Source organism: Balaenoptera musculus, chromosome 1, assembly GCF_009873245.2.
Source record: "Balaenoptera musculus isolate JJ_BM4_2016_0621 chromosome 1, mBalMus1.pri.v3, whole genome shotgun sequence".
NCBI classification, from domain to species: domain Eukaryota; kingdom Metazoa; phylum Chordata; class Mammalia; order Artiodactyla; family Balaenopteridae; genus Balaenoptera; species Balaenoptera musculus.
The window spans coordinates 105635691-105659594 of record NC_045785.1 but is presented as its reverse complement, the minus strand read 5'-3'; the positions used below and the strand labels follow the sequence as shown (position 1 = coordinate 105659594).

The 23904-nt window shown below is 41.4% G+C and overlaps 1 protein-coding gene across 1 annotated transcript in view; it reads left to right on the top strand.

Moving 5' to 3' along the window:
* Positions 1–21319, top strand: part of HMGCS2 (3-hydroxy-3-methylglutaryl-CoA synthase 2) — a 36451-nt gene extending 15132 nt beyond the window's left edge. Inside the window, 10 exon segments of the mRNA XM_036865158.1 lie at positions 8708–9128; positions 9271–9304; positions 13676–13701; positions 13703–13844; positions 15198–15236; positions 15239–15362; positions 17564–17734; positions 18785–18901; positions 19526–19641; positions 21213–21319. Of these exon segments, the coding sequence (XP_036721053.1) occupies positions 8708–9128; positions 9271–9304; positions 13676–13701; positions 13703–13844; positions 15198–15236; positions 15239–15362; positions 17564–17734; positions 18785–18901; positions 19526–19641; positions 21213–21319 (1297 nt within the window).
* The last annotated feature ends 2585 nt before the right edge of the window (positions 21320–23904 follow it).

The following is a 23904-nucleotide window of genomic DNA, read 5'->3' as shown; positions in this document are numbered from 1 at the left end:
AGGACCTAGAAGAACTAAAGGGTAAACAAACAATGATGAACAACACAATAAATGAAATTAAAAATTCTCTAGAAGGAATCAATAGCAGAATAACTGAGGCAGAAGAACAGATAACTGACCTGGAAAATAAAATAGTGGAAATAACTACCACTGAGCAGAATAAAGAAACAAAAATGAAAAGAATTGAGGACAGTCTCAGAGACCTCTGGGACAACATTAAATGAACCAACATTCGAATTTTAGGGATCCCAGAAGGAGAAGAGAAGAAGAAAGGGACTGAGAAAATATTTGAAGAAATTATAGTTGAAAACTTCCTTAATATGGGAAAGGAAATAGTCAATCAAGTCTAGGAAGAGCAGAGAGTCCCATACAGGATAAATCCAAGGAGAAACATGCCAAGACATATGTTAATCAAACTATCAAAAATTATATACAAAGAAAAAATATTAAAAGCAGCAAGGGAAAAGCAACAAATAACATAAAAGGGAATCCCCATAAGGTTAACAGTTGATCTTTCAGCAGAAACTCTGCAAGCCAGAAGGGAGTGGCAGGACATATTTAAAGTGATGAAAGGGAAAAACCTACAACCAAGATTACTCTACCCAGCAAGGACCTCATTCAGATTCGACAGAGAAATTAAAACCTTTACAGACAAGCAAAAGCTAAGAGAATTCAGCACCACAAAACCAGCTTTACAACAAATGCTACAGGAACTTCTCTAGGCAGGAAACACAAGAGAAGGAAAAGACCTACTATAATAAACCCAAAACAATTAAGAAAATGGGAATAGGAACATACATATTGATAATTACCTTAAATGTAAAAGGATTAAATGCTCCAACAAAAAGACGTAGACTGGCTGAATGGATACAAAAACAAGACCCATATAAATGCTGTCTACAAGAGAACCACTTCAGACCTAGGGACACATACAGACTGAAAGTGAGGGGATGGAAAAAGATATTCCATGCAAATGGAAATCAAAAGAAAGCTGGAGTAGCAATTCTCATATCAGACAAAGTAGACTTTAAAATACAGACTGTTACAAGAGACAAAGAAGGACACTACATAATGATCAAGGGATCAATCCAAGAAGATATGACAATTGTAAAAATTTATGCACCCAACATAGGAGCACCTCAATAAATAAGGCAAGTGCTAACAGCCATAAAAAGGGAAATCGACAGTAACACAATCATAGTAGGGGATTTTAACACCCCACTTTCACCAATGGACAGATCATCCAAAATGAAAATAAAGAAACACAAGCTTTAAACGATACATTAAACAAGATGGACTTAACTGATATTTATAGGACATTCCATCCAAAAACAACAGAATACACTTTCGTCTCAAGTGCTCAGGGAACATTCTCCAAGATAGATCATACCTTGGGTCACAAATCAAGCCTTGGTAAATTTAAGAAACTTGAAATCATATCAAGTATCTTTTCTGACCACAACACTATGAGACTAGATATCAATTACAGGAAAAATACTGTAAAATATACAAGCACATGGAGGCTAAACAATATGCCACTAAATAACGAAGAGATCACTGAAGGAATCAAAGAGGAATCAAAAAATACCTAGAAACAAATGACAGTGAAAACACGATGACCCAAAACCTCTGGGATGCAGCAAAAGCAGTTCTAAGAGGGAAGTTTATAGCAATACAATCCTACCTCAAGAAACAAGAAACATCTCAAATGAACAACCTAACCTTACACCTAACGCAATTAGAGAAAGAAGAAGAAAAAACCCCCAAAGTTAGCAGAATGAAAGAAATCATAAAGATCACATCAGAAATAAATGAAGTACATGATAGCAAAGATCAATAAAACTAAAAGCTGGTTCTTTGAGAAGATAAACAAAATTGATAAACAATTAGACAGAGTCTTCAAGAAAAAAAAAGGAGAAGACTCAAATCAACAGAGTTAGAAATGAAAAGGAGAAGTAACAACTGACACTGCAGAAATACAAAAGGTAGTGAGAGATTACTACAAGCAACTATATGCCAATAAAATGGAAAACCTGGAAGAAATGGACAAATTCTTAGAAAAGCACAACCTTCTGAGACTGAACCAGGAAGAAATAGAAAATATAAACAGACCAATCACAAGCACTGAAGTTGAAACTGTGATTAAAAACCTTTCAACAAACAAAAGCCCAGGATCAGATGGCTTCACAGGCAAATTCTATCAAACACCTATCCTTCTCAAACTCTTCCAAAATATAGCAGAGGGTGGAACACTCCCAAACTCATCTATGAGGTCACCATCACCCTGATACCAAAACCAGACAAAGATGTCACAAAAAAAGAAAACTACAGGCCAATATCACTGATGAACATAGATGCAAAAATCCTCAACAAAATACTAGCAAAGAGAATCCAGCAGCACATTAAAAGGACCATACACCATGATCAAGTGGGGTTTATCCCAGGAATGCAAGGATTCTTCAATATATGCAAATCAATCAATGTGATACACCATATTAACAAACTGAAGGATAAAAAACATATGATCATCTCAATAGGTGCAGGAAAAGCTTTTGACAAAATTCAACCCCCCTTTTATGACTAAAAACTCTCCAGAAAGTAGGTATGGAGGGAACCTACCTCAACATAATAAAGTCCATACATGAGAAACCCACAGCCAACTTCGTTCTCAGTACTGAAAAACTGAAACCATTTCCACTAAGATCAGGAACAAGACAAGGCTGCCCACTCTCACCACTATTATTCAACATAACGTTGGAAGTTTTAGCCAAAGCAATCAGAGAAGAAAAAGAAATAAAAGGAATCCAAATCAGAAAAGAAGTAAAACTGTCACTGTTTGCAGATGACATGATACTATACATAGAGAATCCTAAAGACCAGAAAACTACTAGAGCTAATCAATGAATTTGGTAAAGTAGCAGGATACAAAATTAATGCACAGAAATCTCTTGCATTCCTATACTCTAATGATGAAAAATCTGAAAGAGAAATTAAGGAAACACTCCCATGTACCACTGCAACAAAAAGAATAAAATACCTAGGAATAAACCTACCTAAGGAGACAAAAGACCTGTATGCAGAAAACTATAAGACACTGATGAAAGAAATTAAAGATGATAAAAACAGATAGAGAGATATACCATGTTCTTGGATTGGAAGAATCAACATTGTGAAAATGACTATACCACCCAAAGCAATCTACAGATTCAGTGCAATCCCTATCAAACTACCAATGGCATTTTTCATAGAACTAGAACAAAAAATTTCACAATTTGTATGGAAACACAAAAGACCCCGAATAGCCAAAGCAATCTTGAGAAAGAAAAACGGAGCTGGAGGAATCAGGCTCCCAGCCTTCAGACTATACTACAAAGCTACAGTAATCAAGACAGTATGGTACTGGCACAAAAACAGAAATATAGATCAATGGAACAGGATAGAAAGCCTAGAAATAAACCCACACACCTATGGTCAACTAATCTTTGATAAAGGAGGCAAGAATATACAATGGAGAAAAGACAGCCTCTTCAATAAGTGGTGCTGGGAAAACTGGACAGCTACATGTAAAAGAAGAAATTAGAACACTCCCTAACACCATACATAAAAATAAACTCAAAATGGATTAAAGACCTAAATGTAAGGCCAGACACTACAAAACTCTTAGAGGAAAACATAGACAGAACACTCTATGACATAAATCACAGTAAGATCCTTTTTGATCCTCCTCCTAGAGAAATGGAAATAAAAACAAAAATAAACAAATGGAACCTAATGAAACTTAAAAGCTTTTGCACAGCAAAGGAAAACATAAACAAGATGAAAAGACAACCCTCAGAATGGGAGAAAAATATTTGCAAATGAAGCAACTGACAAAGGATTAATCTCCAAAATATACAAGCAGCTCATACAGCTCTATATCAAAAAAACAAACCCAATCCAAAAATAGGGGGGAGACCTGAAAAGACATTTCTCCAAAGAAGGTATACAGATTGCCAACAAACACATGAAAGGATGCTCAACATCACTAATCATTAGAGAAATGCAAATCAAAACTACAGTGAGGTATCACCTCACACCGGTCAGAATGGCCATCATCAAAAAATCTGCAAACAACAAATGCTGGAGAGGGTGTGGAGAAAAGGGAACACTCCTGCACTGTTGGTGGGAATGTAAATTGAGATAGCCACTATGGAGAACAGTATGGAGGTTCCTTAAAAAACTAAAAATAGAACTACCATATGACCCAGCAATCCCACTACTGGGCATATACCCTGAGAAAACCATAATTCAAAAAGAGACATGTACCACAATGTTCATTCATTGCAACTCTATTTACAATAGCCAGGATATGGAAGCAACCTAAGAGCTCATCAACAGATAAATGGATAAAGAAGATGTGACACATATATACAAGGGAATATTACTCAGCCATAAAAAGAAACAAAATTGAGTTATTTGTAGTGAGGTGGATGGACCTAGAATCTGTCATACAGAGTGAAGTAAGTCAGAAAGAGAAAAACAAATACCGTATGCTAACACATATAAATGGAGTCTAAAAAAATAAAATAAAATTTAATGGTCATGAAGAACCTAGGGGCAAGACAGGAATAAAGACACAGACCTACTAGAGAATGGACTTGAGGACATGGGGAGAGGGAAGCATAAGCTGGGACAAAGTGAGAGAGTGGTAGTGTACATATGGACATATATACAGTACCAAATGTAAAATAGATAGCTAGTGGGAAGCAGTCACATAGCACAGGGAGATCAGCTTGGTGCCTTGTGACCAGCTAGAAGGGTGGGATAGGGAGGGTGGGATAGGGAGGGTGGGAGGGAGGGAGATGCAAGAGGGAAGAGATATGGGGATATATGTATACGTATAGCTGATTCACTTTGTTATACAGCAGCAACTAACACAACAATGTAAAGCAATTATACTCCAAGAAAGACATTAAAAAAAACCACACACACACACAAAAGTAAGTAGGGAAGATAGAATCTGGAGTCAAAAGACATGGTTGAGTGCCCAAGCTGCCATTTACTAGCTGTAGATCTTTGGGAAAGCTGGATCACCTGTCCACATATCACTAGCCTCATCAGTAAAGTAGACCTTTCCTCCTCAGGGGATCTTGAGCTTCAAATGACGATCACCTCTTTAGGGCTCCTGTACTTTTATTGCAGCACTTATTGCATTGCACTTGGAAATTGTATAGCGCTATACAAACACAAGAACGACAATAAAAACAGAAGAAATGGAGGAAGCTCTCTATCCTCTCTAATGCCCAGCCGACTTGCCCACGTTCTAAGTGAGAAGTTGTGCCCAGTTTTAGAAGCCACAGAGCCTCGATAAGCAGGGGCAGGGTTTCTGTAGGCAGAAGACACTAGAATCCCAGTCAAAAGTTGGCAAGGCTTGGGCACAGCCTTAGAGAAGCAAGTTAACTTCTCAAGGTCTCAGTCACCTCATCTCTAAAGAGACAGCCCAGGTCTGTTTACAGAATTCCAGGATCCCAAACCTCTGGCACCTGCTGATGTCAGCAAGACACGTTTTACACCCCCAGTGGCACAAAGCAGTGGAAATATCAGTACCAGGGCCCATGGCATTCTCTCCACCACCGTTTGCACCTTTCCCTCCAGCCCCTGCTGAGACCTTCAGGATTCTGCGTCACCTGCTGTGTTAGTAAAACCAGCTGCTTTAAGTCACTGCAGCCAGATTCAAAATGGACTGAGGATAAAAAGCGTGTTTCTCTGCTCTCTGATTTCATGAAAGGGGGACATGAGATGTAAAGATAAGAGTGTATGTGTGTGCGTGTGTGTGTGTGTGTGTACCATGTACTTGTGCACAGAAGCACACACACACTCCTTTTCTTTTTGCAAACACTCCCCCAGTCCAGCCCAAGGGCTCACAGTCTCCCAGCATTGATGGTAACACAGCTACCGCTAGCACCCGGGGACCCCTAAACCATCCACTGTACTTTAGGACTAGCCCTTTCTTACTTCCCATTTCTACACTGCGTTCCAAGAATATTTAGAAAAACACCTTTCGTCCAGTGTCTTCCCTTGCCTGGTGCCCAGGGAACCTGGGTGCATGGACGTGTCGGGTGGGAGGAGATACCTTTAGCCTTCTTATTTTCTTCATGACTTCCCACCATCATCAACACACTTCCCCGCTCCCTGAGTACAGGCCTAATGTCCCAGTTCAGACTTTAACATGTTTTTGCATTTGTGAGGAAGGGATTGAAGTGGATTTGCTTGTCTCAATAAGCAACCGTTGGCTGTCCTCCAAGAGATAAACCTCAGTCCCCCCTAACCTGCCCCCTCCTTCTGATGTCCTTGGTTCAAACACTTGGAATTATCATTCACATTTCCCTTCTGGTGTACTCACAGCTAATCCCATTTTCCATGGCCTGAATGGGTATCAAGAGTCCTCTTTATGGCTCTCCTTTTCTCTGTATGTCTATCCCCTCTAATCCAACCCGCGTTCGCTCTAAATCCACCATAAAGACGGCTCCCACACCATGTGCTTCAACCGCCTTTAAAATAAGGAAGAACTTTGCCCTCCACTTCATGGTCCCCTCCTGCTTTTCTCATTTGTCGTCCTCCTGCCCCCCTTCACGCTCTGCTCCAGGTACCCTTACCCGTTCAATCACCCCCTGCTGTGGCACTGCCCCTGCAGCCACCCTCCAATTCTCCATCAGAAGAAGCTCCACTTATCCATCAAGGTTGACCTCAAATTTAGCCTCTTCCATGAGGCCATTCCTGATTCTCCCACACACAGGAAATCTCTGCTTCCTTTGAATTCCCGTGGGGTTTTGCCCATATCCCTCTTATGGCCTTTATCACATTCTGACTCTTGGTTGGGTTATATAGCATGTATGTGCTTATCTCATTCCTCCTACTGGTGGAGGAGGCCCCCAAGAACCTTGACCTCCGCCCATCCCCTTCACCCCCACAGCCCTCCATAGCACAGTGCCTGGCATATAATAGCTAATTTTGTTTTTTGTTTGTGTTTTTTTTTTTGGCTGTGTTGGGTATTCGTTGCTGCGCACGGGCTCTCTCTAGTTGCGGTGAGTTGGGGCTACTCTTTGTTGCAGTGCGTGGGCTTCTCATTGTCATGGTTTCTCTTGTTGCAGAGCACAGGCTCTAGGTGTGTGGGCTTCAGTAGTTGTGGCACATGGGCTCAGTAGTTGTGGCTCGCGGGCTCTAGAGCACAGGCTAAGTAGTTGTGGCACACCAGCTTAGTTGCTCCACGGCATGTGGGATCTTCCCAGGCTAGGGCTTGAACCCGTGTCCCTTGCAATGGCAGGTGGATTCTTAACCACTGCACCACCAGGGAAGCCCTAATAGCTAATTTTGAAACACAAGAGAAGGAGGCGAGATTGAGTAAAGAAATAAAAGTTTGATGCATGTTCTTGAACCAAGCAACACCAGAACAAAACCAGTTTTAAATTAAATAAAGTGATTATTGTTTAGAGAAAGTACAAGATTAAATGGATACTCTTAACTCCAGTGGCCTGATGTTTCTGGAAACCTCTACATGTTAACTTTTCTTCAAGGCTCTGGAATCCATTTCCAAGTAATAACCCCCTACCAAGACATTTACAAAAGTTACAAAGTGACTAATTCTTGGAAACTTTCCTTGTGACTTGAGATTTCTAACTGGGAAGAGAGGGATGGGGGCAGCTTAGAGAAGACAGAGGGAGAATGAGAATGAGAGAAAACCCAGCCAAGCACAGGACTGAGCTCTGGGTAACCATTAGCTCTAGGTACTGGGAAGCTCTTCCACAAACATTTGAGAGTATAAACTCTAATTATTTGAGTGTCACCAAATCAATAGGGCAGAGAACTAAACTTCAATTCTCTTTTGTCAGATATGAATAAACATTTATCACTTTGCCTCAGTATCTTGTGATCGCATGATCCACTTTTGCCTCACAGCAGTCCATTAAAGTGACCTCTGTGATGGGAAAACTGGGGTTACAAGAAGCCCAGAATCCTGAGGATGACTGATGGATACATTCCATCTGAGCTACAATTCCTGTGGAAATTCCAAGTCAAATTCCAATTCCAAGTCAAAGGAATTTGGTGGCACTCATGAGTGAAAAGACAGAATATTTCTAACAGATGAGAAACGGAGAAGTTACCCTGAGCACATCGCTTCACCAATGTGTGCCTTGCTTTCACCATCTGGAAAATTAAGAATACCTCTAAAGTAACCAGCTTTCAGGTACTTTTTATGTGGAACAAATAGAAGGTGGACTTGGTGAGTTCTTTACTTGTAGCTAGAAGGAGAAACTCCAGATCTTCTCCAGAGGGATTAGGAGTCAGGGTTGAGGAGAGGTGGTGGGTCCAGGAAAGAAACAGTTTTCTTCCCTCTTTACTGAATCTTTCTCCACTTTCTCTCTGCTCCAGTTTGGAATTGCCCTCTCAGTCTTCTGTATTCCCACAGACGTTGCTTGTTCCACATGTATTTAGCTATAAAAAAGGCCAGAGGGACATTTACTAAGGATAAAAGGGTAAATTCAACAGGAAAATACAACAATTCGAAATTTGTATTCATCTGATAAAAATATAACAATCCTAAACTTGTATTCATCTGATATCTTTAAAATATATTTTTTAAAAAATGAATGAAATGTTTGCTGTACTGTCTTTTGAGGAAACTAGCTAGAGCCCATTAGTGGAATTTTGATTGTTTTCTCTACTACAGGTTTTCTACAGTCCCTGCTATCCCCTTGGCCAAAAGAGATACTTGGCCAAAGAATGTGGGCATCCTTGCCCTGGAGGTCTACTTCCCAGCCCAATATGTGGACCAAACAGACATGGAGAAGTTTAACGATGTGGAGGCAGGGAAGTACACAGTGGGCATGGGCCAAACCCAGATGGGCTTCTGCTCAGTCCAGGAGGGCATCAACTCCCTGTGCCTGACGGTGGTGCAGCAGTTGATGGAGCTCACGCAGCTCCCATGGGAATCTGTGGGCCAGCTGGAAGTGGGCACTGAGACCATCATCGACAAGTCCAAGGCTGTCAAAACAGTGCTCATGGAGCTCTTCCAGGATTCAGGCAACACTGACATTGAGGGCATAGACACCACCAGTGCCTGCTACGGTGACACTGACTCTCTCTATTCAGTGGTGACACTGCCTCTCTCTATTCAGTGTTTTGTTTTATATATTATATATATGTTTATTTTATATTTTATATTTTTATATATTTACGTATATAAAATTGCAGAGAAAAAAAAATACTGTTTTGTTGGGGTTGGAGTTTGAGTTGTTATAAAATCTGGAGTCCAGCTCCTGGGATGGTACGTGCTGCCAGAGGCCTTATATAAGAAGGGAGCTGGGTTGGAGGCCGAATCCTCAGTTTTGCTTCTCCTTTCCTTGGGTGGTTTCATCCAGGGAGGGAAGGACACCTTCTTCATACAGCTGCTGCGATCATCCAACAACCACAATGATAATAACCACTCAGACTTGTATAGCTTTATACAGTTAATTAGGGAGCATGTTCACAGAGTCATTCATTTGGTCCTCACAACAGCCTAGGAAGTGGGTGTCATATCTGATTTACGGGGGAGAAAACGGAGGATCTAATATCTTACACGTAGCGCGTGGCAGAAGCAAGACACCAAATCAAATTCGGTATATTTCCCATTTCACTCTTCCTGTTTCTCTAAGGTTTCTCCCAAGTCTCTGAGTGGGAAAGAGATTGGTGATGTTAAAGGATTTAAACAAGTTTAGGTGTTAAGGAAAAACACCCCGAAAAAAATAGACCCAAAGAATCACAGGATAGACTATGACACAGAGTATTTCTACTTTCTCTCCCTTGCCTGGTTCCTAGGAGAGTTAGAAACCTAGGTCTGTCAATAATTGATGACAAGTCCCTTAACCTCTGTGAGACTCAGAGTTTTTGTTTGCCTACCTGCCTTCCAGGCATTAAACAAGATATCAATGGAGATGTGAAAAAACAGTACCTGGGCAGACAAGGCCCTACATTTACTAAGTTGGAAACTAGAATTTAAACTTTAGAAACCATAATAAACATTAATTATAAAATTAATTATGAAGTCTTGATGTTGGCGGTGACCCTAGAGACTATCTAATCCAATATTTTTCACTTTAAAAAGAGGCCAAGAAGAGTTTAATGGTTTGTCTCTGTTCATGCAGCAAGGCAGTACAATTCCATTCACCCATTCAGTGTTTTTTTCAACTGCACTGCATAGCCTTGCCATCAATGATTCCATTGATTTGGCATGTTCTAGTCTCTACATCATCAAATCTGTACTTTCAGTGCTTCTCCTGCTTGGCATTTGTATTATTACCTCTTCAGCAACCCCTACTACTGTCACCACCAATATGTCCAACCCAGCATTTAGTTAGAGAGTAGAAGTGAAGGGCAAGGGACACTCACCAGCCTTTAACCAAAAATCAGAGCCTATATTTGGGGGCATTATCAGCTTCAAACATGTCATTTCAAATGAGCAGATTCTGCTGAATGGTTGGGTATTCCACAGGAGAGGGCTGCAAATGCATCCTTCTTTAATGTGATGTCTTGGGGGGAAAAAATTTATACAAACTATTAGGATGTAAATTGTTAATCTATACTAAAACAAAAAGCATATTTAAGCTTGAGTCTAATGGCAACTGCTAAAACCAGACAAGGACAGTGTAGATGTGATCTCTGCTTCTGACCTGGCCAGCCATCCACCTGGGGACCCTCAGATAGGAGAAGGTGGTTCTGGGGCTCACCAAGAAGTTCTGGACCATTCCAGAGAGACAGTAGAGTATGAGGGAAGGAAAGAGTGGTACTGGCTCAGATTGCCTGAGAGACCTCATTTTTTCTTGTCTTTTTTTGTTTTAAATGAAGGTAATTGAAACCAACAGTTAAACACACACACACACACACACACACACACACACAAAAGGGTGAAAAGTAAAGAAAAATTTCCCTTTGACACCCCATTACCAACTCCCATAATTTAACACTGACAGTTTCTATGTATTTTTCCAGGAACACTGACAGTTTCTATGTATTCCTCCAGGAATTTTCTACGTACCCTTATCTATTCATTTTTTAACATTGTACACATTATTCCTCATCTCTATGATATCTTAGAGGTCATTCTATAGATAAATAAATAGATATAAGATATATATATAGATCTATAGATAGATATACACATAAGGTCACCTAAAGTCATTGTTTTAAAAGCCACATAATATTCTATTGATAGATATGCCAAACCTTAGTCCCATATAGATGGATATTTAGATTGATGTATGTTTTTTGCAATTATAAATACTGTTTTAATGAACATTGTATAATAGTTTTGCACTCTCATGATAATATGTTCTAGGAATAGATTCCTAGAAGTGGAATTGCAGAATAGTTTGAACTAAAAGTTTGATAGAATGTGCCAAATTGCTCTTCAACGTGTTGTACTAAAGTACATTCCTACAATATATATTATCAAACTTTCTAATCTTTGTCAGTTTAATAAATAAAATAATAATATCATTGATTTTCCTTTGTTATTATAAGAGAACTTTGATATTTTTATGATGTTTATTGGCCATTTTTCTATTACATATCTTATCTTTCTTATGAGGCGCTTATATATGAATGAAAATAATCCTTTGTTGGCTTTACGTACTGTAAATACTTCCCCAGTTTGTCTTTTGAGTTTGTTTCTGATAGAAGGTTTTAATTTTAGGCAGTCTAATTGACTGGTTTTTTCCTTAATGGCTTCTAAATACTATTCTATAGTTTCCAAATTTTATATACATATATAAATTTTGTTTAGATATATTATATAATATGTTTATTATATATTATATATTTTTATATATTTACATATATAAAATTGCAGAGAAAAAAAACAATACTGTTTTGTTGGGGTTGGAGTTTGAATTGTTATATAATCTTAAGAGAAGTTTCTTGGGTTTCAATGAATTTGGATTGGAATCCTGATTCTGAATCTTTATCCTACCATCTATTAGCTGTGTGGCTTTAGGCAAGTGACTCAAGTTCTTTGGGTCTCAATTCCTTTGTCTATAAAGAGGAGATAACTGTATCTGACAGATAGGCTTATTGTGAGGACTGAATTATACAGAAATAATGGCTCTCAACACAAGTGCTGGCGTAAATCCTGGGGGCTTCCTCACAGTTTAGGTAGAATACTAAAATTGCTGCCATGTTTCTCTCACAAACCCAAGTTTGAGGGTGGGCAGTACTATCAGATGAAAGAGGAACAAATAATATTCAAGACAACAATTATTTATTGAATAATCATCTGGCTACGATAGAAGTAGTTACTATGGGTCACCTACATTAAATGTGGTTACTTGACACTAACTCTTCTCAGAAGGAAAGTAATACCAGATAGTTCAAAGCACGTGGTTCAGGATCCAGTCAGAACTGGGTCTGAATATATAATTCCATATTCATGAGGTGGGTGACCTTAGACAAATTACTTGGATTCTCTAGAAGGCAGTGTCTTCCTTTGTAAATGTGGATATTTCCTGCCTCATTGGATTATTTTAAGGATTGTTTGAGGATAGCTCGTGTCTATCTAGGATTTCAAATATTAGTTTCCCTCCCCATCCCTTGGCCTTCTATGATTTGAAAGAAATTTCCACTGTAGTACTGTGAAGTGCTGTAAGGTGATCAGTACAAACCTAAATCATCTTCAGAAGTGCTAATTTATGAATTTTTCATTGAATTCAGAAACTGAATTCTGAATAAATGAGGATTTTACAGCTAGAGTCACAGAACACTGAGTTTTGACATTGCATTTCACAGGTGTCATGATGAATTTCACTAGGACATAAGTTCCATGGGGCAAGAATTTTTATTTTGGTTCAGTGATCTATCTCCAGTACCTAAAATTGTGCCTGGCACACAGGAGGCTTTCAGTCTACTTGAGATTTGGTAGTGATAATCATTATTTCCTGTCTCTCATTACAAGTCACTATGCCCTGGTGGTCTGTGGAGACATCGCAGTGTACTCCAGTGGTAATATTCACCCCACAGGCAGGGCTGGAGCTGTGGCAATGCTGGTTGGGCCCAAGGCCCCTCTGGCCCTCGAGAGAGGTTTGTAGCAAACAGTGGCTACGTGGTGCCGGGAGACTGTGCATGGCGTAGCCAAATACCTAGCTCCTAGTTCCAAGTTGGCACACCCACTATGCAGGGCTGAAATGTGGATTTGATGTTGATATTGACTGCCTTCAAAAGACTAGACTGGGGAGCAGAGGGCAGGGAAGAGGGGAAGAGAGGGATCGGCAAGGTCGCCTCTTCTGCACCATCACACTTTGGGATAATGATGTGTGGAACTGCTGGCACTGATGCTGCTGACAAGGACCCTTTGAGAGCTAAACTGACAACTGAAAATGAAAGAAGATAATTGGGTATAAAGTGAGAGCTTTCCTTTGAGACTTTTGGTGTCTATTCCAGATTTTTTAAGCCCACCTAGGTATGGAAATGGAAATATACATCTCATTTATAAAAAAGCGGCAATCTAATCAACTCCCTTTGAACACATGAGGGATGTTCGGTGGGCTCAGGCTTGGGCACGAGAAAGATAAAGACCAGGGGGCTGCTTGTATGTGGCTCTCCTACCCTCTCTGCTCAACGTGGGCTGCCTTGTACAGTTCCCGAATCCCTCTGTGTGCCTTGCCAGGGCTTAGAGCAACCCACATGGAGAATGTATATATATGACTTCTACAAAGCAGATATGACTTCAGAGTGCCCACAATTGGATGGGAAGCTCTCCATCCAGCGCTACTTACGGGCGCTGGACCGATGCTACATGTTATACCGTCAAAAGATCCAGAACGAGTGGGAGCAAAGTATGGGGCTCAGAGGGCAGAAGGTGGGGACCCTATTTACACGAGGCCAAGAGTATGTCCTAAACTCTTAAGACAAGGACTCTTTTCTCCTCTGCAAATGATCACAAGAGAATTGTTTCATGTCCCCTTCTTCTGACATCCTTTCCTGGGCCTAGGCTAAAGTCCCTTTGAAGTCATCCAAAGTCAAGTATGAAATTGCCTCTAACTTGAGTTAAATGAAAGGAAGTAAACAATCCAAGGTCAAAGCTGAAGTCAGTGGTGCCAGCCACTTGGGGAGGTACTGTGTGAATCAGAGTGACCACATTCTGTGGCGGCCAGGATTCGTTTCTGATGAAGTCAGGAGTGATTTGACTCTTGGTTTATAGTTTGCCACCTTTTAAAGTCTGGTTGATGTTGAAAATTCTTACCTATATTTTCAGTATACTTAAGTGTTATCAGTGATTTTTTTTCTTTGCCTGGTAGTGTTGGAAGTTGATTTTATTTTCACCTTACTTTCTGAAGTTTTCTGCTAAAAAATATGTACCAATTCCATAATCAGAAAAGAAACGAATCTTCTTTTAAAAATAAAGAGAAACCCATATACTTAAAAAATAAAGGGGGGGTTCCTACCTGTTTAGCCATGCCCAGATAGGCACCTAAAAAAGGCAGGTTTCAGTGTGGGAAAATGCATGTGCTGAAGCATCACAGCATGGACGCTTTAGGGGTGGCCCCTCTCTGCTGCACTGGGTGGGATGCTGGCTGCCTCCATGGGAAAGGAGTCAACTTGGACCTCTCTGCCTCTGCCCATCCACTGTAAAATTGTTATTGGCTAATTGCTCTGACATCCTCTGAATTCTTATGACATTCTAATTTTACTCCTTAATCTCATGTGGAATTTGACCAATGCCACTTTGGATCTCAGCACCAAATTGTAAACTTTCCTAAGGGCAGGGGGTGCATTGCCCTTCTCTTTGGAATATGAGAGAGTCTGGAGTGTAGATCCAGAGACACCAGAACCCAAAGCCAAAGCCAGCTGTTTTCAAGCTGGGTGACCTTGGACACATGACTCAGCTTCATATTTTGGCGACTCTGTTTTCTCCCCTGGAAAATAGAGAAAATAATACAGTACGAGGTTGATTTGAGGAATTATTTGTCATAGAGATTGGCAATGGCAGATAGGAAGAAAATATTTGTTTCTTTACCTTCTTTATGAGTAGAGTGCTTAGTAAAATGTTTGTAAAATGAATGAACAAACCTCTGTGTGTTTGCCGGAGGTAGGAGCCAGTTTTCTGGAAGACCTCAGCACAGTCAGATCTTGGAGAGTATGTCTAAGTGGATCATGCCACATCCTTGCTTTCACACTTCTTCTTCCAGCTGGCATCGATCGACATTTCACTCTTGATGATTTACAGTTTACATCTTTCACACACCCTTCTGCAAGATGGTCCAGAAATCCCTGGCTCACCTGATGTTCAATGACTTTCTGTTAGCCAGTAGCAACACACAGACCGGCCTCTATAAGAGGCTGGAAGCCTTCAGGTGAGTCCTCTTCATGAGGAGCCTAGAGGCTCATGATTGGTGAGAAGGAGGAGGCTTCCTCATGCCTTGAGTCTGGACCACCAGCCACTCCTGTGGGAAAAGACAACAATCCTCCAACACAGTAGAAATGACACCAAGTCCTCACGTGGGTTAGTGCGTTATTGTCTTCTCAGAGACCTCACCTTGTATCTTAGGGAGCACAGGGGCCCTGCCAGAACCTCTAGATCAAGTGACTATAAGAAGCTTCGGAGAGTAAGAAAAAGGGGAAAGGGAGTGTGGCTAAATTATTCAGGCAATAAACATGTTATGAACATCAACTATGTGTCAGACATCATACTAAACTCTGGGGACACAAAAGTGGATGTGACTCCATGATACCTGCCTAGAGGATCTCACAGTCTGTACAGAAAGAAACACCTAGAAGCAAATAATCACAATGCAGGATGGCAATTTGGGGAGTGTCTGGTCTCATTCTCACTAGCTAATGGCTTAATGAATGTCTTGCTTGTTGCCTCAAATCCCCGCACCTATGAAATAGAGATAGTCCAGCTCACTCCCCTTCGATGTCAATAAAGAGAATGCTGTTTATTGATGCGATACTCCAAGACATTTAGAAAAGAAGAACAAAAAGTGTTCTCACTGGGAAGGGAATCTTTCCATTTCTTCTTGGTATCTGTTCAAGTTTTGGAGTATTTTACCAACATCTGCCCTTGTTTCTAACTACTACTGCTAACCCTGCCACTAACATCCAAATTAGCACAAACACTGCTTCTAAGACCTACCCCATGGAAAAAAATTCTAACATGTACCAAAGATAATAGCTTAATATCTCTAATATATGAAAGTCTCATCAGTAATAAGAAAAACACACTAAGTAGAAAACTGAACAAAGTATATGGACAAGAAATTTCCTCAAGGAAGAAATGCACATAATCACATTTTTAAATGTACATGCCCATTAGTAACAAATATAAACAAGTTAATGTTTTCTTTAGATAGCATTTAAAATTTTTGAATACCCAGAATTGAGTCTATGAGAAAATGAGCAGTAGTAAACTGATACAAAGATTTGGGGGAGTAATAGGAAAACATGAAGCAAAAGCCTTAAAAGATGTGAATCTTTGGCTCAGTAATTCCACATGTTTAAAAGAACATGTAGCTATTCCTCAAAAAACTAAAAATAGAACTACCATATGACCCAGAAATTCTACTCCTGGGTACACATGAAAAAAACCCCAAAACACTAATTTGAAAAGATACATGCACCCCAATGTTCAGAGCAGCATTATTTACAATTGCCAAGGTGTGGAAGCAACCTAAGTGTCAATCAACAGATGAATGGATAAAGAAGATGTGGTACACATATACAATGGAATACTACTCAGTCATAAAAAAGAACAAAATTCTGCCATTTGCAACAGCATGGGTGGACTTGGAGGACATTATGCTAAGTGAAATGAGTCAGACAGAAAAAGACAAATGCTGTATGATATCACTTGTAAGTGGAATCTAAAATACAACATACTAGTGAATATAACAAAAAAGAAGCAGACTCATAGATAGAACAAACTAGTGGGTACCAGTGGGGAGAGGGGGAGGGGCAACGTAGGGGTGTAGGAGGTACAGACTATTGGGTCTAATATAGGCTCAAGGATGTATTGTACATCACGGGGAATATAGCCAACATTTTGTGATAACTGTAAGTGGAAAGTAACCTTTTAAAATTGCATAAAAAAATTTTAATGAAGAAAAAATGTTTCCTGAAAAAAAAAACAAGTAGCTATTCTCTGTAGTATTTTAGCTAATGAGGACAGAAATGGGGCGATCGGTTAAAGTAGGGTACATCATATCATGGTTCATTTGGCAGCCTTTAAAAATAATGTTAGAGAAGCTGACAATGTCATAGAGAAAATTAGTTAAGGAAGCATGCTAAACAGAATGTATAGCATGATTTTACTTTCCAATAAACTGTATAAAATTAGGAATGGATCCCATAAGAAAACTATGACCTAAGTGCTCTCTCTGAATGGTAAGACTATTAGTGACAGTTTTCCTCTGTGTTTTCTGTATTTCCAAATATTCTATTATAAAAAACATGTGTTCCAAAGTCTTCTCTCCAGTAGCTGTTACACTTTTCCCCTTGCTGCATTCCTTCCCTCATGTGGCTTCTCGCCTGGCCTATTCCTCAGGCTGCCTCACAGGGGGCTAAAGCTGGAAGACACTTACACCAATGAGGACGTAGAAAAAGCATTTCAAAAGGCCTCTCTAGACATGTTCAACAAGAAGAGCAAGGCCTCCCTCTACCTCTCCGTACACAACGGGAATATGTACACTTCATCCCTGGATGGATGCCTGGCCTCACTTCTGTCCCCGTGAGTACTGCATGTGACCCCACCTCCTCTTACCCATGGCCTCTGGTCTGAGGGTTCAACCAAGTTTTGTTCCTCTTCTGGTTCAGAAGTTTTTCAAAAAGGAAAGAAAGAAGGAAGGAAGGAAAATGAAAGAAACAGGTTTCAAAGGTGTATGTGTAGGTAGATTTACCATCAGTATTAAACAGTGGTCTCCAAAGTGAAGTGCACGTATGATGCCAGGGGATGAGCAAGATCTATTTGGTGCAGCAGGAAAATAGTAGAACTTTTCTGCATATTTTGATCTCATCCTTTAAAATCTCTGTACTCAGTAAAGCATGTTGGTCAAGAGATTCTAGCTTTAGAGCTCACAACCTGTGTTCAAATATCTTTACCATTTATTAGCTTTGACCTTGGAAAAATACTTAACCTTTATGTGCCTTCTTTTTCCCAACTATAAAATTTGTACAATAACAATACCTACCTTCTAAGGTTTTGATGAATGTTAAATGTCTAAAGCAATTAAAACAGTAAAGCTCAGCAGGGGCCCAAATGTTAGTTTTTATTTTTATAGATAGTCTATTTTGTGGATTTTACAAGAAAACACTTGTACTACTAGTACATGCATACAACATGAGAAAAATACATATGTATATCATTGGACTTGCTCAAATTATTCCTAATGAGTATATAATAAAAAAAGGTGCAACTGCTGAAGCACTGCCAGTCAACATGGGAGCCTTGAGATGAGTCCAGTGGTCTGACCTTCACTTGGAGGTGCCTTCAGAGTTCACTGAATTCATCTTGTCTTCCTGGGTGGGGAGAAGTTCCTTTTACATCCCAGAAATTCTGGTATGCTCACTGTGACTTCTGTATCTTAGACTTTAGCTGTTCTCCTCTTGGTAAGTCTTCCTCCTTCTGAACCTACCCCCAGGGTCTTCCAGAAGTCCCTGTTTGTGTAGAGTGCCCAGAACCCATTTCTAGTTGCAAGAGGTTGACTAGACTGGTGGTTTATTTGCAGTGCAGAACATAATGTTGATGTGTCGTTTTAGATTTTGATTTCTTTGCCTGCAGTCACTCTGCCCAGGACTTGGCTGGCTCCAGGATTGGTGCCTTCTCTTATGGCTCTGGCTTAGCGGAAAGTTTCTTTTCATTTCGGGTGTCCCAGGATGCTTCTCCAGGTGAGTCCATTCTTTTGATCAGGCACTTCTGGCCAGTTTCATCTGGGAAAAGAAACCACTTTCTGCCTCACCACTACCAAGGCTCCCACCGTGATAGAATTATGTTGTGATTAAGAACGAAGGAAAGCCCTGAAGGGATTTAAGCAATAGAGTAAGTTTGTCTAATTCATGTATTCGAAGCACTTCCCTGGCTACTACTTAGAGACTAGACTGATGAGAAACAAAGGTGAATATGGGGAAACCAGTCAGATTGTTCCAGCAAATAGTCTAGGCAAGAGATGATGGTGGTGGTTTGGTTGCAACTGGTTAAAGAGAAGTTGATGGATTTGAGATATCCAGTAAACATTTGTTGATTATTTTATGATGGATGTGATCAAGGGCATACGTCTAAGCACTAAATGGGATACACCGTGACTAAATGAGGGTCTGCCTGTATGTTTTGCTAACATTATGTTTGCTGAGCTTTATCATTCCTTGACATTCTAAGCCATACATAGAGCACTTTCCCCTGGGGCGGGAGCTCCCACAGAGCCTGGCTCTCCATTGGACTTGTGATTGGTAGTAGTGCTGACAATGAAGTAAGTTTAAGAGTCTTACTTTTGCTTCCCAGGCTCCCCCCACCCCCCCACCCCCCGGAGAAGCTGGTATCCAGTACCTCAGACCTGCCAAAATGTCTCGCCTCCCGGAAGCGTATGTCTCCTGAGAAGTTTGCAGAAATAATGGACCAAAGAGAACAATTCTACCACAAGGGTAAGAAAAAAGGCAGAAAGAGAGGAGGAGAAGGCAATTTTTCTCAGATTCTATGCCAGGAGCTGAGAGTCAGGGATTCAACAGAAGTCTAGAATATAGTAGGTGAGAGTGACGACTTCTATCAGATATGATTGGGAGAAGGTTTGTTAGGTGCAAAAGGGGAAGAACCGGGTGGGGAAGCAGAAGGCAGAGTTGGGAAGAGGTAAGAGGCAGCATGTGGTTTCCCAGCACTGAGCATAGATAACCACCCAAAACAGGATGCTGGACAGTGAAGTCCCATGGAAGCCAGATGTATGCTCTTTGAAAATACTATCTATGCAACAGTTGAAAAAGCCCAGATTTGGAGCCAGATATCAAAGTCTAAGCTGGGCTGTGATACTTATCAGCTCTTTATCTTTGAGAAAATTATTGAACTTTTCTCAGTTGCCTCATTTCTAAAGTCATATGAACTTTGCAGGATTGCCAAAGAGATTAATGAATTAATTAATGATAAATAAGTTATCAGCAAATATTACTGTCTTCTTCCAGCTACCCCCTTTCCTTACCAAACATAAAACAAAATAGTGCCCCCAAAAAGCAACAAAGGAAAAGTACACCAAAGCAAAAGTTAGGACTGGAGAAACCAGATGGTGGTTTTAAAATCGGGGTAACCATATTTTTTCAAGCAAAACTTGGGACACATGATTTGCCCTGAAAAGGAGACTGAACTTATGGAACTGAGAATGTTCCAGAAAACCTAGACCTCGTAGTCATTGATCTTATCTGGAACAGGGGACATGTTAGAGCAAAAAAGAAGCCAAAATAGGGCTTCCCTGGTGGCGCAGTGGTTGAGAGTCTGCCTGCCAATGCAGGGGACACGGGTTCGAGCCCTGGTCTGGGAAGATCCCACATGCCACGGAGCAACTAGGCCCGTGAGCCACAAGTACTGAGCCTGCGCGTCTGGAGCCCATGCTCCGCAACAAGAGAGGCCGCGATAGTGAGAGGCCTGCGCACCGCGATGAAGAGTGGCCCCCACTCACCGCAACTAGAGAAAGCCCTCTCACAGAAACGAAGACCCATCACAGCCAAAAATAAATAATAAATAAACAAATAAAAAAAATAAAATAAAAATTTTAAAAAAAGCCAAAATAAAATACAAATAGGACCTCTGAGATGAACGTTAATGGACAAAACTTTGAAATACTACAATGAATCAGAGTTGGAAAACTTAGGGCTAGGAAGGAAGTGTCTACTAGAAAACAGGATGCTTTGAGGTACACCTCAAGCTAGGTACCATTGGCAGAAGGACATGATGATGATTTCAATGGAGGAAGGGCATGTTTACTGCAGAATAACGGCATACTCCTATAACAAAATTTCTGGTAGACAAGTCTTAGGTACTAGCTCCAAGAGAGCTGCTTCTGGTTTTTCTGCTGGCCCAGAGCTCTACTGGGTGTAGACTAGGTGACCTCGCTACCCCTTGCAGCACAGCCAGGAGAGCTCCACGTGAAGGTCTAGGAGTCCCTATTACCATTTTCTCTTCCTCAACCCCATTCAGCCCTTTGTGAGTATTGCCTCTTCTCATTCCACAGTGAATTTCTCACCACTTGGTGACCAAAACAGCCTTTTCCCAGGCACTTGATACCTGGAGCAAGTGGATGAAGGGTATCACCGAAAGTATGCCCGGCGTCCGGTCTAAAGGTGATGAGTGAAATTTTAGAGTGTAGGTGGCTTAAAGATTTTCCTCTGGGTAACAGATGCAGTTCTGAGAGTGTAAACAGGCCAGAGAGGGTTCGTAGCTTCCAAAATGATCAGAGGTGGGGAGTTTGTACCACGAGGACCAAGTAAAACTCTTGGGGCTCTTTGCCTAAGGCAAAAGCTGGGGGAGGGGCATGCTCTTAAATCTTGAATCTGAAAAAAAGAGTCAACTTGTTTACCTGATCTACTCATGATAGGAAGCTCCCCTAGAAGCTTGATAGAAACAAAATTAGCATCCATAACAGAAGCAGGCAGGCTGTGAACCTATGGAACTCATTACTCCAATGGGGCGAGTTGGTAACAAAGATGAAGAACATCAGAGAAGGAACACACCAGTGTGTTGGAGAGACTCATAAGGAAACAGGGTGCTGGGGATTCTGTGAGAGGCAGAAGCCTTGGCTGGAGGGAACCTTAGGCTAAGGGGCTGTGACCAATCTTCCCATCTTGCGATTCCTTCTGGGGAGGAGAAGTGAGATTTGGGAAATAAGCGGAGAGGGGCATAAGGAGAGAAGAGTTTGATGGAAGAGGATGGAATCGGGAAGAGAAATAGGAGAATTCTTTATGGTACTTTTTAAAGGAAAATCAAAGATTCAGAATTAGAATCTTGTAGTGCATGGACCCAGATATCTGCCTTCAGTTAATCTTCCGAATTGGGAAGATACGCAGAATGGAAGTGTGAGAAGCAATTTCTTTTACAACCCATAAATCTCAACAGATCAATCCCTGCGCCCGAATACTTCATCTATATTTTCCTGTTTTTAAATTTTTCCCCCTACTTTGGTATATGAAGGGGGAAGACTAAAAAAGTTTGCCAAGGGCAGGGTAGGGAACAGGGAAAGATGAGGAAGAAGTCCTGGGTAAACGAGATACCTGGATAAAACAGGAAAACTGCAGGATAAAGGGGCGTCCTCTGTTCACTCCTAACCACTGCCAGCGTTCTCAGCCCTGTGGGGCAACTGAAGTGTGCCTCTGGGATGTTAGGAGGTAAGCGAGGTTGGAAAGGGGGCCGACCGGCCAGGCTGCAGGGTATGGTTGAGAACGGCAAGCTCCATGAGCAACTCATCAGACTTTGGCGCTACCAGGGAGTCACCTGTTGGTCTGCTTATCTGTTGTCTGTTTGTCATATGGTTCTTAAGGGCAAGTCAGTGGCAAAGAGGGGGCCATTAAATGTGTCAAGCTAGTTCAGTCATCAGAAGCAGAGAGAGAGAGAGAGAGAGGAGAAAGAAGAGACAGAGAAAGAGAGAGAGAATTGGGATTTTTCAAGGGAGAGCTTCCAAGTCAGGTTCCCTCCCTCTCCTGGTCCACATGCTTAAGCAGCATTGTACCAAGAAAAGAAAAGCTGGGCCTCATCCTTGTCTCACAGGAGCCATGAACCTACAGCAGTGAGATGTTAGCTGAAATAAAGATTGTATGTCAGTGCAGTGCTCTGCGGAGCTCTGCCTCTGCACTGCCCAGCCTGCTCTCCCATCACAGACAGGACGCGTCATGCGGACCCTGCCCACCTCCCAGCCTTGGCTCCCATGGTGTTGGGCTCAGGGCCCTCAGGCGTCCAGGTTTGTTGCTGGAAGGGCAGTGGAACACCCCAGACCTCGGGATATCTTCAGGAGAGCCTGCCTCGGGTAAGGAGCAGGTATGGGGAAAGGGGGGATGCCCAGGGTGAGACTCATGACTGAATGTCCTTCTTTTGTTTCTTTAAACTTTACAGATATGTGGAGAGGTTCCTTGCAAAAGTATGCTATAGAATTTCTGCCCTCTCTCGATCGTATAAATGTCCCCCACTCTTAGCTGGTAAATAGACTGGATTGGACACAGCAGCCCCCCAAAGCACTGGTCCTGTAGAGTGAGGGGCCATCCTTAGTGGGTCCTTCATGCCTTTCCCTGCTGCATTCACTGTCATGGGCTTGTGGTGCTGGAGGAGCCCTTTGTGAAGAGGGAGATGGAGGGATGGAGGGAAGGCTCAGCCTTGAGTCACAGACCGGAAATGTGGCAGATCCATTGTCTCCTTCAAGATCCAGATAACCTGCCTCTCATTTGTTATAGCTTTGTGGTTATTGTTATTATTAAATTTCTGTGCTGTTAGTTCTTTGTTCCTTAGGGTTTTCTGTGAATTTCTAAATTTTATGTTTGGTACTAAGCTAATATAACACAATTAAAAAGTAGGGGAGGAGGGAATAACTCCCATATTTCTTGGCAACCAGAACACAAACCAGTGCAGCAGCTGTCACACAGAGAAACCTGTTGGACCCCCTGGCTCTGAGGTCCCACTCTCCCCACCCGCATGTACACCCACGGCAGTGAACTTGCCGAGCACTCACCTCACACCCTCCCTCTCTCCCTTCCAATTCCATTCTCTGAGAGGTACAGGGGAAACAAAGGGTGAAACACAGCCTCCACCCTCAGCTTCCTTCCCTGATCTTAAGACACCTTACAGAACCAGCAGACAGGGGCCAGAAAAGACTTCAGGAGCTGAGCACCAAAGCTCCTTGGTCTCATGCCTTTTTGGTGTTATCGGCACAAGTGAACACA